At 44.8% G+C, this 16,138-nt stretch overlaps 1 protein-coding gene across 3 annotated transcripts in view; it reads right to left on the bottom strand.

Moving 5' to 3' along the window:
- LOC103812492 (alpha-2-macroglobulin) overlaps positions 1-12,444 on the bottom strand; it is a 34,445-nt gene extending 22,001 nt beyond the window's left edge. For all 3 annotated transcript variants that reach the window (XM_050970412.1, XM_050970410.1, XM_050970406.1), the window contains exons 1-11: positions 12,179-12,444; positions 7,971-8,154; positions 7,142-7,298; positions 6,541-6,593; positions 5,827-5,847; positions 4,571-4,739; positions 2,612-2,696; positions 1,776-1,899; positions 941-1,055; positions 706-815; positions 138-299 (exon numbers count right to left, since the gene is read on the bottom strand). In XM_050970412.1, coding sequence (XP_050826369.1) covers positions 138-299; positions 706-815; positions 941-1,055; positions 1,776-1,899; positions 2,612-2,696; positions 4,571-4,739; positions 5,827-5,847; positions 6,541-6,593; positions 7,142-7,298; positions 7,971-8,154; positions 12,179-12,420 — 1,422 coding nt within the window. In that variant the 5' untranslated portion in view covers positions 12,421-12,444. The remainder of the gene's footprint in view (positions 1-137; positions 300-705; positions 816-940; positions 1,056-1,775; positions 1,900-2,611; positions 2,697-4,570; positions 4,740-5,826; positions 5,848-6,540; positions 6,594-7,141; positions 7,299-7,970; positions 8,155-12,178) is intronic.
- Between the last annotated feature and the right edge of the window lie 3,694 nt (positions 12,445-16,138).

Here is a 16,138-nt window from a genome sequence, read left to right on the forward strand (position 1 = left end):
AAGACACAGAGAAGTGAGGTGACCCACCCAGAAACTTGCCTTATTTTCCAATTGTCAGAAAAGACTGATAATCCATGGACAGACATTTCCCTGTTGGAAGAGAAAGACAGAGGTCTACCCCTGTCTCTGCCACTCACCTGGATTTCCAGGGAGAGTTCTGTGAAGCTGGTAGTGTCTATAGAAAACCAGGATTGTCCCTGCTCATCTGTAGTGTAATTCCCTTTGTATTTGTTTCCACCCACAGTAATCGTGATGGTTTCATTGGCAAGTGGAGCATCAGTGCCATCGACCAGCTTCACCTAACAAAGCAGTAACAAACTTCAGGTTTTAGACTAGCAAAAAAAAGCAATTGACAAGTAATACACCCTCTTCCATCTTTTCCTCCTTGCCAGGCAGGATATTTCTTGATAGAGAAGAACAAAGGAAAAGAATGTGGAAATGTGTGAGGCACTCCCTGAGTTGTCTGAGGGAACAACTGAGAAAATTCTCAGCAAAACAACCCAGTTAGCCCATGGAAATTATCTATTAGGATCCTTAGTTCCTCAGTAATTTTAACTCCCCTGGCCAGCTTCATTTGGGACCTCTACCATGTATCACCTGCCTCTTGGACCATGTAACCCGCAGCCCCCCGACCCCATCTGATAGGATTGTGCACTTGTGTCTTTGCTGTGCCACTCATTGCCCAGGGTCTCAGACGTTCCCTACCGTCCCAAAGAGTGGGATCCCTGGTCTGTACACATAGTCCAACAGGTCAAATTGGATTTTGCTCATGGTGGATGTGATACCACAGGAGCCTGTTCCAGTCATCTCTATTCCTGAGACAGAACACAGTAAAGTGGGGTTATTATAATTCCTAGTCATGTTACTCCACCTTCCTTGTGTTTGCCAGTTGCTCCTGTTATGGCCTGCCATCCCTTTGCCTTCTTCATGTCCTACGTACCTGTGCCATCTTCTGTGATTTTGCCTTGTACCTCAATGCTCATCTCATATCCCTTGCGCAGGAGCTGAAACACCTTGGTCCTCACCACACCAGAAACACACCCACGAGCATCTGCCTAAGCAAGGGATTGGAGAGAAAATTGAAATTCTGTGAACAAAGTTTGTTCATTGAGGAATGAGAATAGAAAGCCCAGACCCAACATGCTTGACTTCTGTTCATGAAATTCCAGAATTTCTTCAAGGGTTGTCTCCAAGAACTTGTGTTCAGCCTGTTTCCTAGTGTTTCATCCACATATTTTCTGTGTTCTGTGAGGTACCTGACACAGTTTTCTAAGGGTCACACTGGTTTCCTTGTTAATTCTCTCCTGCCTTAATTCTGTTTTTCTTCCTGTTTCTTCCAGTTTCTCTCTTCATCTTGTTGCTCTTTCTCCTGTATTTGACCCATATACAATACCACCTCATCTTTGTTCCTTGTTCTCTATACAGCCTTCTTGTTTTCTCCTCATCTTTGCTCCTTGCTCACAGTCAGTCCCTCTCACAGTTAGAAAATTCCTTCAAAGATTATTTTCTCAGTTTGTGGAACAGCAGCAAAGACCTCATGGCTGTCAGCTGGAGGTTTGTCACTGGTTTCAATGGAATCAGGTTTTCATCATCAGTTCTGTTTCCAGCTAAATGATCCCGCTGTTAAGAATGCCTTCCTCTGAGATTCTTTGCTTTTTCCTAGAGAGAATGCTATCTCTGATACCCTACTCTCTCCCAGCATATTTGATCTTTCTTGAGACAACATTGCCCGTTAACCTCCAGAAAAACCACTGTGTTTTGATCTTGGGACTCACCCGCCTAGTGAATTCTTCACACACAGATTCTGTTTCTTTTCCATAACAACTTGAAGCAGACTGGGAAAATTTCCGACATACTTGGACATTCACCAAACCAGGAACAGGCTTCCCATAGGTGTACCTAATCACAGTTGTTAAACAATGTATCAGATAGGAAGACAATCAGTCACAGTCACACTCAGACACATCTCCTTAAAGACCTCTGTGGATGATTTCCTAATACTTCTTAAAGGATGACTAATCTGACATTTTGATGATTTCCATCACTTCCATAGTGAGATTCTTCCATCATCCATGGAAGGTACATTCATCCTGTTCTAGGTGGGACGTCTCTGCAGAAAAAGGTTGACCTCAAAAAATTATTTTAGCCAGGAGCATTTGTGTATTATAAACAGCTAAGGATTCCATGAAGAAATGGAAAGACAAGCAGGTACTCAGAAGGAACGATTTATGAGTTAACAATGAGAACCCTGGGTTAGCATCACCAATTTAAATGATGTCTGATCTGGCATCTTGGAGTATTTGAGGGTTCAGCATTGGCAAACAAGCTTGAACTGAAGAAATGTAAAGACAGAAAGAGAAAATGTGAAATAAACTGGGAAGAGAAAGATGCAGATTTGTTTGACATAATCTTTTAAGGAATACAAGGAAGACCCTTTACTTTGACTGTTCAGGCCAAGCAGAATGTTCAGTACTGACAGAATGAAATAAGTGTTCACTATATGCCTGGGAAAAGTTTTAAAACCGTCCCCAAGCACTTCTTTTGGTCCTCAGCAAAAAGGACCAAGAGTGAAGGATAAGCAAGAGAGATTTACTGGAGCTCTGTGACTCACAGACCACAGACAGACACTGGAAGCTCGTTGTCCTTAATAGTGATCATCTTTGGGACCTTCACCACGACCTCGAACCTGGGCAGCACTAGATGGAAGAGAGAAAGTCTGGTATGAGAAGAGTGAATAGGAGCTGTGTACTACACAGCAACCCAAGGACAGAGCCAGGATCATCCTCATATGAACCTCCCTGTGGTCTCCAGTACACATCTCTACCCCTTCCATAGGTTTTCTCAGGCTTCATCACTGTTTGGGTTCAAAGGCAATTAGGGAAGTTTGTAGTCCTTACCTTGCCTTATGGGCAGCACAGACTTACGTGGCACCAGGCAGCTGAGCAGATCCCTCACTGTGTCCATTCACAGGGACACACTGGTCCCCTGTGATGTCTTCACAATGCATCATTTGCAGGAGGGACTTGGAGCAGCACTTTCACCACCTTTGTAATTTACCACTTGGAAATGCCCCAAATCATTGATCCTCTTGGCTCATTCTTACTATTCTGGATTAGCAGAGTTGCTCCTAGGCTCACTAATATGCACTGTGGGATATTGTCCTGCATACACAGGGTTCAAGTGGATCTACCCACAGACTTTCAGATCTATATTTTCAAGTGGAAAAGGCAGCACTAAAGCCCAGTATAAAGGGGCACAAGTGAAATACATATTTTGCTTCTGAGCATTAAGTTACGTCCCTCTTCCCATATTGCATCCTGCAGCCCTCCACCTCCAACTCCTCATGCCCAGGACTGGACTGAAGCATGCAATGTCCTGCTTCCAGGTGGTGCAGCTGAGGGCTTTTTTCACAGTGCAAGGAAATAACAGCAGAGTGGGTGCACATATATTTCCATCCAGGGAATGGAAAATAACCCTGGGTTATACAGTTTAGACACAAATTTGCCTCCAAGATGGGAGGCAAGGCTCAATGTTTCAACCCCAGGGTGCATTTCCTCAAAAGAATTTAAGAGAAATAGCAATAGGAGAGATTCATAAGAAAAAGACTAAAGGACAAAGGAAAGAAAAATCAGTTTAGGAGGAGGCTAACAACATCTTTGATTTTGTGGGGCATTCAGAATGGTCTTTGTGGGAGGAGGAACAGGCCATCTGTCACCATGGCAGATTGAAGCCTATAGCCTGGTTTGAGGTCAAATTATTTACCATGCCTGACTCAAAGCCAAATAAGCCATCTTTCATGGACTTCAGTGGCAATCTATGGGCTGCATATTCCAGAAACAGCAGGTCCTGATCAATGGATCCGCTGTTTCTGGAAGAAATAGCTGGTCTTCATGCAGAGTCAGGGGAGAGCCTGGGAGTGTGAAGCACAGGCCAATCAGCCTTCTCAAATGTGCACTACAGTCAGAATACACACCTATGGTCAGAATACACATCTATGATCACCCAGGAAGCTTTGTTAGAGAATTGAGAAGTTAAAAGGCTCCCTGTAGCTGCACATTTCTCCTTATTCAGTCTCTCCTAGCAGTCTTTTTGTAACATTCATGGGTTGCCCTTCAATTGCAAGTTTTCTACCAAACATGTTTTCCAACCTTTCACAGAAACAGGGAAGAGCAAAAATAGAGAGGATTACGAATGGAGAAAGAGACCTTATGCAGATGATGAGAGAAGTAAAATAGAGACACCAAAATATTGTCATCTCTTACATTCATTTCATTGCTACTTGCAACAAGCTGCTGGACTGGAGTCAGCTGAGACAAAGCCAGCTGAAATTGGTGCCACAAGCCATACACAGGAATTCTGGCATGTCCTGTGCTCCCCAGAGCAGTCTGAGCAAGTACAAGCTTGGGCAGGTTGCAGAGATGCTGTAAAGTCAAAAATGACTTCTGATACTTAGTGCTTTCTGGCTCAGCCCCTATGAACCCCGTTGCCTGTTATATTCCATGTTGTTCCCAGGAAATACCAAATTGAGTGGTCACAGCAAAAGGCATCACTTTCAAATTCCTCTCCTTACCAAATTCCTCCACACTGAAGGAGTGCTCCACATGGGATGAGAAGCTCTTCTGCACAACTATTTTGTAGAAGCCTTGGATGGGGTCCGAGGTGAGTGGGAAGGAGAGCTGTGTAAAGCCTGTTTCTAGTTCCACCCCTTGCCACTGGTACACACGGTTCCTCTGGGGATCCTGCAGGTGAGGGTAACAGTGTCACAAGACAGTACAGGAGAGTGCTAGGGACAGAGCAGTGCAGTGCCCAGTGCATGCACATCCCAGCTGGGAAATACCTATCTGTAATTATTCAACAATCTGTGAGGTTCTGAAAGCACTTACCTGCCAATTCTGCATAACTTGCGTGCAAGAAAGCTTTTAAACACTTTTGTGTTGTCTCCCCCTCAGCTGTACCTGCAAAGGATGGGGCTGGGAAGCTAGGCAAGACAGACTGGCAGGGTAACAGAAGGGAACAGAACTGGTATCAGAGCTAAGTGAAGCACATGGAGAAAAGGGGGAAGTTTCAGCTTCCTTGACTAGCCATACACCATGCAAAAGGTTTGGTTTTCCCCTGGAATGAAGACTGCTGAAGTACCAAGAAACAATCTGTTGAGGAATCAGACCCCTGACTTATCTATGGGACTGAGAAAGGACTGACTACACAGGACTCATTAACTGTGTAAATCAAAATAAATTTTGTGCACACTTATTTCAGGGTCTGTCCATGAGCCCTCATCATAAGTTTTTTTCCAAAAGAAGATATCCCAAATAATAATTGTAAATTTTGGGTTCTCATCTGAAAAAGTGAGAGCTTGAATCATTGAAACATCCTTCCTATTAACTTTTGCTTGCCACTGAAATTCAACCATTAAAAAAAAGCCAGACAAAAAGAACATGCTTGGGAGGACAAGGGATGTCTACTTATCTAATTTTGTTTCTTTGGTTTCTATAGCTTATTTAACACTGGTCTCTAATTTCAACCACACTTGTCAGACAGTGACCCAGTTCTGACTGGGAAGAGGAATAAGCCATTTTGATAATATCAGGCCAAGAGCAGATCTGTTCACATCATGGCTTGTAATGGTTAAATAGTTTTCCCCTACAGCTCAAAGAATCATTATTGGAGCTTATTTTGATGCCCAGATACTCAGCCTTCCTTTAACCAAAGGGAAAATGTTGCAGGCCTGTGATTTTTCCCATGCCCCTCAGCCTGAAAACACCACTGTTGGGGGCTGGTTGCTCTGTGAACATTCTTCTGCAAATAATAATGTGGTTATCCACTCACCTGAACATAGACAAAGGGAAACTGTGGGGAAAGAGCAGAAGACAAATCAGTGTTAGAAATATTAACCCCATGGAAGTAATTTCCAGATTTGTACTGAAGGGCAGAAGAACAAATTTCTAAGAAGTCCTCTGGGTTGTTCCCTTTCTGCATTCACTCTTTTTCCCTGGTTCTTGATGGCTTAGGAATATTTTCTATAATATTTTAGGGCCCTGACCTTTTCTCTTACCACTGTATGAAGATGTGATGAAGCACAAATTTTCCAGGAACTTGCCTGCATAAGGAACTGATTGTCAAATAAAACAAAAGGTGGGCTTGCACCCCTGACCAGTTCCATAAAACCAAGTTCTGGTCATGCTGCTCTCTAAGTGTGGGATTGCTCTCACTGCCAGAAACAACTGCACACCTGTCACTACCCAGGGAAACTTGTCCCATACAATTTTTCAGTAATGACATCCCTGCCCACATGCTTAGCCACATACATTGATTTGAAAATCTGGTTTTAAACATCTATATGCTTCTGAAAAAGGGGATTTTTTTTCAGCCACTAGAGACAGGTGGAATGTGTCCTAGGATAGAATATGGAACAGGTAAAGCATGGTGTGAGAGAGTATCATATGCTTTAAAGGCTGTCTTCTGTGGTTCTGGATGATGACAGCAATGGTGTCAATTTAAGAACTAAATCTCCTGGCTAGCAGCAAGGAATTCAGGCTCTACCTTCTCATTCAGCGGGTAGAAGTCTTTGTCCAGAGAGACGATCCGAAACTGAACTGAAGAGTGTGACAGAAGAAAAGGAAATTCCACTGTTAAATTTGCAGCCATCACCAGGAAATCACAATGTTTCAATAATTTACAACTCAAATTCATTCCATGGATGAACAGGCTCTGAATTGAGATCGCTAAGTAATAGAAACAATTACTTCAGGCTCTTTCTCTTGCAGATATCGAGGGGCAGATAAATTTAGAAGGATAATCAGGTCTTGGCTGAATTGAATTATCTCTCGGGAGTGCCTGTTGATTTTGGTGCAGCCAAGGGAGACTATGCTTTGCAGTCATCCCAGTTTTGTGGCCCTACCTGACCAGAATGAATCAGAGCCTGTGCCTACATCTGGCTGAGATGCTGTGCCTGGAGAATGAAGATTAGGAATGATGAAAGTGCCATGAACTAGACCTCAGCTGACAGAAATAAGGTTTACTGAGTACTTTGGATCCCCCCATGAAGAAATCTGAAAACTTCAATACAAGTATGGCACCTCTGGCAAATGGAGCCCTTAAGATGTTTTGCTGTCAGAGTCAACACCAGCCCAATTCCTGCTACCTGTCTGTCCAGGCTTGTAGATGGGTTTGTCTGTCTGGATGAAGACCAAGCTTTCGGAGTTCTTGACCAGCACTGACTTGCGGCTCTTGAACTGCAGCGTGTCCCCTGTCACCATCACAGTGAGAAACGCCACTGAAGTGCTATTGGATTTTGGGAGCTAAGGAGAATAAGAGGATAACTGCTTTACTGATTCATGAGCGTTGAAGGAAGAAGTGCTAGCTGGGTCAGAAAGTTCCCTAAAGGGACAAAAAGGACTCAGTGTAGGGAGCAAGAAAAAAACTCTTGCCTTCCTTCATTTATATACTTAGACAAACACTGAACTTGATCTTATTCTGTCATACAATTTATCAAAAAGAAAATTAACCCAGATTCATTAATTAGGGCATGGAACCTGTTGCTTACATTACTCACTAACCAGCTTTCTGCAGTAAAAAACTGGGAATAGGCTCCAGAAACAGCCATACGATTTCATGGATCTCACTGTCTAACACTTTCCCAGCTTCTACAGCTTTCACTCCTCGCTGATATTTTTTGTCTCAGGCTTATGCATATCAACATGGGGCACATTCTGTCTGTCAAAGTTCCAAAATACTTCTCTTAACACATGCATGCAGAGAAGCATCATGTGGGACAGAATTTGATAATGGGGGGAAATTAGTCCTTGTAAGACTACCACAGTCAGTTACCCACATTGAGTTAATTCTTTTGTTCAACTTAGCTGAGGGGTCTCTGATTGCAGCGTGTCTTATTTCTCATTTCTGGACTGTTTGGATCTACAATGTCACATCAATAAACACAAGAGACAGTCCCACGGGGATGAGATACTCACAGAGAAAGGGATGCAGGTGAACACATCTTTCTCTGACACCACATCATCAATCAAGCTGCTGTTCTCCCCCAGGTACTCGAGTGTGGCACTCAGAGTCACAGACTCGTTCAGGTAGGTCAGCTGAACACAGATTTTCTCCTGAGAATTTGTGTGGATCAGAAAGGGCACCAGCACCATGTACTGCCTGTGAAGGGAGGGAAGCAAGAAATGTGAAACAGTTTCAAGGCAACAGTATTAAGTGAAGGGAAATTAACAAATCAGCATGCCTAATCCATTGCCATCCCTGCGAATTGCAGGGCATATAACATGAGCATTCATTTTATTTTGGGTTTATACATATTAAACGGTCCAACTAATTAGCCTAAAAGCAGGAAAATGCTTGCAGTAGAAGGAACAATTTCTATGCTAATGGAGAGTGCTTTACAAAGGATGTTTTGTTTGGCTTCACAGCAGGGAGTAAGGATGGCTTGAAAGGTTTCAGGCTGTTAATTGAATTTTGTATATCCCACAATCTCCTTTTGAGACTCAAAGGCATTAGCTAAAAACAGATGAGGAAAAAACCCACCCACTTTTCTGACTCCTCCAGTCTTTGCCTGTCCAGGTTTCCAAATCCTTCACATGCTGAGCAAAGATGTGAGTGCTTGCAGTTTGGGACCTTATTAAGAGGAGCACACAAATGATTTTGGGGTGTAGTGTTTCATTGCACCTCAAGTGTACTTGCATCTCTTGCACTTCAAAGAGCTTTTGAGAAAGGTCCCTCCCTTAAACTAAACTGCCATTCAATAAAAGGGATCATTTTACTAATAAATCAAATTATTAATTCTGTCCTAGATTAATTGCTTGAAAGACAGAACAGAAGGGGTAGGAACCAGTGAAAACCTCCAGAGTTTGTGTTGAGACCACTGTTTTTCAGTACATACCTAAATGATCTCGGAAGTACAATTTCCTCATAATTGTGCAGGGTAAGAAAATTCTAAAAATTGACTTAGATATTTGTGGAAAAGATTTTTTTTTGTATGATAGAACTGAGTAATAAAAATAGCAAATGAACTGTTCATAAAGTAAATATAATAAGTGAGCTCCTACCACTCAGACTTGACCACTGTTGGTCAGCCTTGGAAAATTCTCAATCAGTAATAAGTAACAAACAGATTGTCGGGAGGGGTTCAGAAAGGAATAGAGGACAAATACAGATGCATCCATCCAGAGCTGCATTTTTGCCTGGGCTCTGAGCTTTCTGGGGAGTCCTAAAGCTGTTGTGGAGGCAGTGGGATCCCAGCAGCTCGTGCGTCTCCTTCACCATGAGGCAGCACTGTGGTGAAATGTAGTGAGGAGCCTGCTGGCAATTCTGCTCAGCCAGGGCTGCTGCAGAAGCTGTGAAACGAGGGAACTCCAGCCTCCCAGAGAGTGAGTTACAACTTGTGACTCCCTGCTTTCTCCAGTGTTTCCTTTCTTCCTCAACCTTCTTACCATGGCTTCAGCCCATGCTGCTTCCCCCGATGCCATCCCCCCTGTCCCCTGTCAGTGGCACTGGCAATGTGACAATAACATCCAGTCTACAGAAAGGACAGCGTGACCTAGTTCGTGGGGAATTTGGCCTCATTTCTCTTCCTGTTCACTGTTCTGCTGAAATTTTGGCCAACTTGCAGAACTTCCCCTTAGGCTGGCATCCCTGCCTTTGAAACAAAGATATAAACCATGCTGTTTATAGATGTCTCTTTAGGTGTTTTGGGATGAGCTGTTTAGAAGAGACAGATGAATTAAATTACCATGAGTGTTTTAAGCAGCTGTGGTCACAAAACCCATGTAAACACATTCCAGGACAAAAAGCATCTGGGCTGACAAAAGAGACCTCAGCATGCAAGGAGCTGTTCTGACAAGAGAGGCAGTGACTCTGACGGAGGCACACATCAAGGAGGAATAGAACACCCCAGAGGTGGTGGCTGAGGCAAAAAATGGTGAGTTTGTCTCTACAGAGAAGGTAATACTGTAGCTTAAGTTGGAATAATGCCTGTCTGTGTATTGGCTCTCAGATACTTGCTAGAAGAAGCACCCAGCCAAAGAAGGCAGTGAACTTCATCAGCCCAAATCCATACTTGCCCATTCAAGTGTCATTATGGCCTCACTCTTATGACCAAATGCAGAGTACTCCCAAGCATGTCCACTGCACTGTAAAACAGCCTACAGTCACAACCAGAGTAAGAGAAAAATACCTTTGGCTGCATCCTTCCAAAATCATAGAAGTTTTGGTTACAAAGGACCTCTGGCTATCTCAAGCCCACCTTCCCTCCTGGAACAGGACTTTTGCAAAGGACACCACAGATGGAGTTTCCACCATCTAGCTGGGTCACCTGTTGTGGTGCTGCACTAACTTGATGAATATGTTTTTTTGTAAAATGCAATCTGAGCCTTAATTGTGTCTCCTGTCCAGCTGGTCACCTCTGAAACAGAAATAGCAGCAGCTATTTCTGCCCAAATAAGTGATACTCCTACTTGCACAGGGCACAGTAAGCAAGTCTTGGTTGGAAGTTTAATTTTTGCCTTCAGTTCAAGGGCTGCTTCCTTTCTGTGTTGTATACAGCATCTCATCTATCCTGCACTCACAGCAAAACCACTAGCCTTATGCTACCTAGCAGTTTACTGCTCAGAACTGCCTCCCTGCTGGGCTCCTGTCTTCCTTCTGGGGACCCCAACAGCACCCCTCTCTCTCCCACCTCTCAGCCTTTCTTTGTTCTTCCCTCCCAGAACAGGGCTCAGTTAAGGGACAAAAAGCAGCCTAGAAGAAAGATGGAGAGAGACTGTTGCCAAGGGACAGGACAAGGGAAAATGGATTCAAACTGAAAGAGAGTGGGTTTAGATTAGATATTGGGCAGAACATTTCTTCACTGTGAGGCTGGTGAAGCACTGGCACAGACTGCCCAGCCAAGCTGTGGGTACCCCATCTTGAGATGCTTAAAGTCAGGTTGAATGGAGCTCTGAGCAACCTGTCTAGAGAAAGGTGTCCCTGTCCATGGCAGGGGGTTTGGAACTGAGTGATCCTTAAGGTCCCTTCCAGCCCAGGCCATTCAATGGTTCTATGTTCCCCACAGGTCTGAGCAGTATGGTTTCATTCCCTTTCCCCCGATGTTGGGTAAGAATGAATGAAGATTACTTCATTACTTAGTCACATCAGATTACTGTAGGGGGACCAGCGAGCTCTGCCTGACCCCAAAGCAGACTTGCTTGGCTGATCCACCCAGAAGCACCCAAACAGGGCAGGCAAATGGGGGATTGATGGTACAGCACGAGTCAAAGTCCTCCAGGCTGACGCAGTTACGGCTTTACCTCTGACCACGCAGCAAATGGCAGCAGTAGTGCTGCACCTTCTGCCAGCGCTGTGGCAGTGCTCGTGGGCATGAAATCTCTGCAGCAAGCACTGCCCGACCCGTGCTGGTGAGAGAGAGCCGTGCTGGTGAGAGCCGTGCCTCTGTCAGCACTGCAAGAGGAGCGCCAGCCAAGGTATGAAGGGAGGGGCTGCTCCCACCCAGACCAGAGGCTTACAGCAACACTGTCTGGTGGGCAAGGCTGGGGTGGGCATGCCGGACTCCAGCCTGGCCGTGCCATGCCGGGCTGCCCCTCTCCCGGCAGAGCCCAAGCTGCCGCCGCGCTCCTGGGCTGCGCAGCCCGGGCGCGGGTGTGCAGGGAGGGCGCTGGCAGCAGCCCCCGTGCCGGAGGAAGGGAATCTAGGTCACAGATCCTCTCCGAGAACAAGTACATCGGAGGCTGCCAAGGGAAACAAACTGGCAGGAGAAAGGGGAACAAACTGGCTTGCAAAGCAACAGGAGAATGGAGAGAAGTAACTCAGTAATTGAAAGCAGGACACTCCGGGAAAGGTAAGCACCTGGATCCCGGAATCGTGCACGCAACATCCCAGGCCCTGAGAGCTTCCTAGGCAGAAACATACTTGGGCAAAGATGTAGTGAGGATCCAGGTTTGGACTATCAGGGCAGGACCGTGGGCAGAGATTGGGGGGAGGGTGGAAGGAAGCCACTGGCAGAGATAGTGGTGAGGAGAGGTCCCAGAGGTGGACAGCAGGGGATTACAGGATGGGAGCGGGGAGACCTGTCAGAGCTGCGCAAGAAACTCAGGGCTTGGTTATTAGTGGGAAGAAAACTGCAGGAAAAAGGGAGCACTGAGACCTCCCTCCCCCCTCCGCACGTGTAGCTTACGGTTCGGTGCTGAGAGGAGTATTTCCAGGAAGGAAGAAGAGAAGGAGGAGGAAGATATTTGGTTTGCTGGGCAGTTTGTCCTTCCCCATGGTGCAGAGCAGGTCGTGCTGAGCCAAGCAGCGCTGCTGTTTGCCTGCACCTTGTAATTCCCCTCCACTCCGTGCTCCGTCAGCCTCTTTATAAGTGCTCTCTGCAAACAGCCCGGGGGCTGGAGGAGATAAGGGCTGGGGGCCAGGGCCCATCCGGAAACAGGGAGAGGCAGCGAGGAGGAGCTGGAACAGAGGGACAGTATTTGGCCAGAGGCTCTGCAAGTGGGGGAAGGGTATTTATTTGGGTAATGCTTATTTAAGAAATCTTTGAATGATTCATACCCTGTTTTCCTTAACCCATCAGAAATCGGCAGTGTTGGAGATGTGAACTGTGTTCAGCACACGGTAACATTGCCTGTGGGCAGCATCCAGTCACAGCAATCTGATTTAAATTTCCACAGTATTTCCTTCAGAGTTCCTCTTCATCAGCACTTTAAAATACATTCTTTTGAGCTGGAATGACTGACATAGAAGATGAAATTAATAAGTTAAAACGGGCCATCATGAATATTGATAAATTCCAGTCACAGCATGCCTCATTCTGCAAAGTTTCTTCTGAGCCTTACAGCCCTCACTGCTTTGCCTGGCAAAGATGACACAAAAATTTGAAGCGTCCTACGCCTCCAAGTTTATGACCAGTATAAAAAACGCATTTTCCCTTGAAAATAAAGTAAGATATTGAGCTGTGTAATTTTAATCACCTTAACCCAATTCTGGTATAGTTTCCTCTGATTTCTTTTCAGTTTCTATTTTTTTAGCTTTGGATGTGACTGCCAATTGTCCAAAAACAGAGTGGCTCCTTGCTGACTGCAATTGCAGGAAGAAAAGGTGTCTGTGGTTGGGTGCAAATACTCTCTGTACTTTCACAACAGTAGTATATGTGGGAATCCTTGTCTGCTCCAGAAGTCTTAAAGAAGTTTTGGCACCTCTGGCACCAAAGGTAAACAATCCCAAGAAAAACACTTGTTTCTCTGATGTGATCCTGTTCAGTCTCCTCAAGGACTGTAGCACAATGCTTGACCCCCAAGGCCAAAGCCAAGCAATAAAGTGAACTTTAACCTCTGGCTTTGAGGAACAGGCATGTGTGAGAAGAAAAAGCTGTGGAAACATTTTTTGAAGACACTGGTATCATGCCTAAGGTGGTCCATGCACTTTCACCTAAGAACTCCTGTTGGAAACCAGCAGCTCTAACAAAGGAATGTCTCTCCTTAATGCCTACATCAGCTCTATGTGGTGACAGGGGAGAAAAAACCCAATGTAAAACCCCAAGACTTATATGAACAGCTCAAGTTAACAAATTGTATTAGCTGTTCAGCTAAAGGCAGAAAAAACACTACAGGGGAGAAAAAACTCCACAAACATCGGTATTGTTATTTTAAAGGAAATCCAAATTATGATATTAGTTTTCCCAGCCTGAGAAAAAGCAAAAGCAAACAAACCCAAAGCAATTTATTTCATATGACAAAAAAGTATGACAGGAAAAAGTACTTAGATAAATCAATAGGAATAATAGCAACACCCAAAGACATAAAAAGGGGTTTCTCACTGTACAGGAGACAAAATGCTTCACAGACCACAGTGAAGGGAAGGTCATCTATTAAAAAACCTCACACAATATGAACATTTTACAAGTTGTACCAAGCAGGAACAGGAAGATACACAATGAAATGAAATACCATAAAATGTCTTCATCAGCTAAACTTCCAATGAAACTGGAAATGTCAGAATGAATAAAGATTATCCACTTTAGTTGCTTGTTGAATAATTTAACCTGAGAGAAGAGCCTGACAGCAGATGAACTGCCTTTCCCAGACATGGACAGCTGGGCTGTCAAATATAACTCATATTTCTGAGGTGTCAGGTGAACAAATGACTAAATTCAGGCATGGCAAAACCATCAATGAATTATTTTCATTTTAATGCACTTTGTAGATTAAATTGCAAACCAGATTGGTAGCTGAATTTTATAAATGGTCCTGTGACCATGCTTTGCATGATGTGAGGTGGCCATCTGTAGGGGAAGCCATTTACAAGGTATTTAGAGGCTTTCTGTCTTTCTCAGCTATGTTAGAACAAACATCCACAGTATATATAAATTTGGTCTAGCCTTAGAAGAAATCTATATTGTATGCTGTGAAAAAGGCTATAAACAAGGTTGTTTACCCTCAGGCATGAGAAATCCACAGCGTGTCTGTTTGATACTTACAGTTCACAGCACGCACAGGGTAGGATAAATTGTTGCAATCCCCTTATAAAATCCATCTAAGGTAACTAGTGAATGATCTCTAATAATTTTAAAATGTGTAAACAGGAAACTGCTCGCATGTTAGCAGATATTTTTGAATATTATGGAGAATTGAAGATAATCCCTGATGCAGTAACAAATGATAAGATGTTTTAATTTATGCTGTTTTACTACTAAGAATTTTGCCCAGGAGGGTGGTAGAACATGCCAAAACATTTACAAATGTGTCTCTGACCAGCACTCAGGACAATCAACTATGCTTTTTTTGAGTCATATGACTGTTCAGACAAAAATTTGCCATATAAAAAGATGTATTAAATGCATATAGACTTTCTGTTTAGCTTTGGCTGTTAAGTCAGTGTCTGGACTACCTCTCTCCTTAGGTACAGGCGTCTCATGAAGGTTCTCCTGCTGGCCCTGAGGTTATGTTGAAGTCAGGTTGAACACTGTTGGAGCCAGGCTTTCCTGGCAGGACCACAGGTAAATAGGCCAAGATTCATACAGAGAAACTGAGCACATGGAAGGAAAAAAAGTCTCCCCAAGGGCTGTGTAACAACAGAACAGGCACTCACAGGTGCCATGAGACACCCATCCCCAGAGCCCAGCCACATTTCATAGCACAAGGCCATGAGCAGAAGTGCCAGTGCAGAAAAAAACCCTGATTCTCATGGTGTGTAGGCATTTCAGAGATTTCTCCCTTTAGATTTAAAATTCACTTAGCTATAAACCAGTAAAACTCCAAGTCACTGCCTCCCTCTGGCAGGCTGCTGGAAGAAGGTGGCACAAGGCTGTGCCAATGCCACCTCCCTGTGGCACAGCCCACGCTGCACCCACCTGGTGTAGCCCCCACCTGCTGCAGAGGTGTGTAAGGACTCTCGCTCCTCTCCTGTCTCCCAGAGCCTTCTGTGTGAGCAGAGGTGGCCAGGGGGAAGGGCTTTGTGCTCAGCTCTGCTCCTGCCTGGCTGGGTGACATGATGCAAGGGCTCTCTCTGAGCTACAGCTGAGCCAGGTGTTTGATTCCCAAGGCATGAGTCTTTTCCCTATGCAGGCAGGAGCTGGGGTCAGCTGGTGTGTTTGTCCAGGATTTTGAGCTAGAGGATGCTATAGGAAAGCCAAACAAGGAAGTCCTAGTGGAGCAGGAGGCAAGGAAATCAGACATTGTCACATTTAATCCTTTCCCCTGCACCTTTGCTTTCTTCTGTTCCAACTTGTTAGGCAGGGCAGAGCTGGCATTTCAGTCAGGGGAAGGTGGCTGAGCCATGACAGTGTAACACAGCTGGAGAACACACCCTTTATCAGGAACCTTTTTAACACCGTGTCCTGCTGCAGAGCCTGCCCTGGGAACAGGACAAGACCTCTCCTAAGCAGCCATGGGCTCTGAAGAGAGAGCCAGCTGTGCATCCCACAGTCAATGCACAGGACTTCCCAGATGTGCTTTACCTTGGCACACACCTTGGGGACACACCTTGCCTTGGCAGCAAGGACAGCAAGGAGAGCTGGTGGGACCTAGAGCTTCTCACTTCTAGAGAAGTGAAGTAGAAAACATCTGGCACAGTTATGCAATTGCTTCCAGTAATAACCCAGCCTTCACCTCCCTACAGGCAGTGAGTCAAAGGGTAGGAGGCT

The sequence above is a fragment of the Serinus canaria genome, chromosome 1, assembly GCF_022539315.1.
Source record: "Serinus canaria isolate serCan28SL12 chromosome 1, serCan2020, whole genome shotgun sequence".
Classification (NCBI taxonomy): Eukaryota; Metazoa; Chordata; class Aves; order Passeriformes; family Fringillidae; genus Serinus; species Serinus canaria.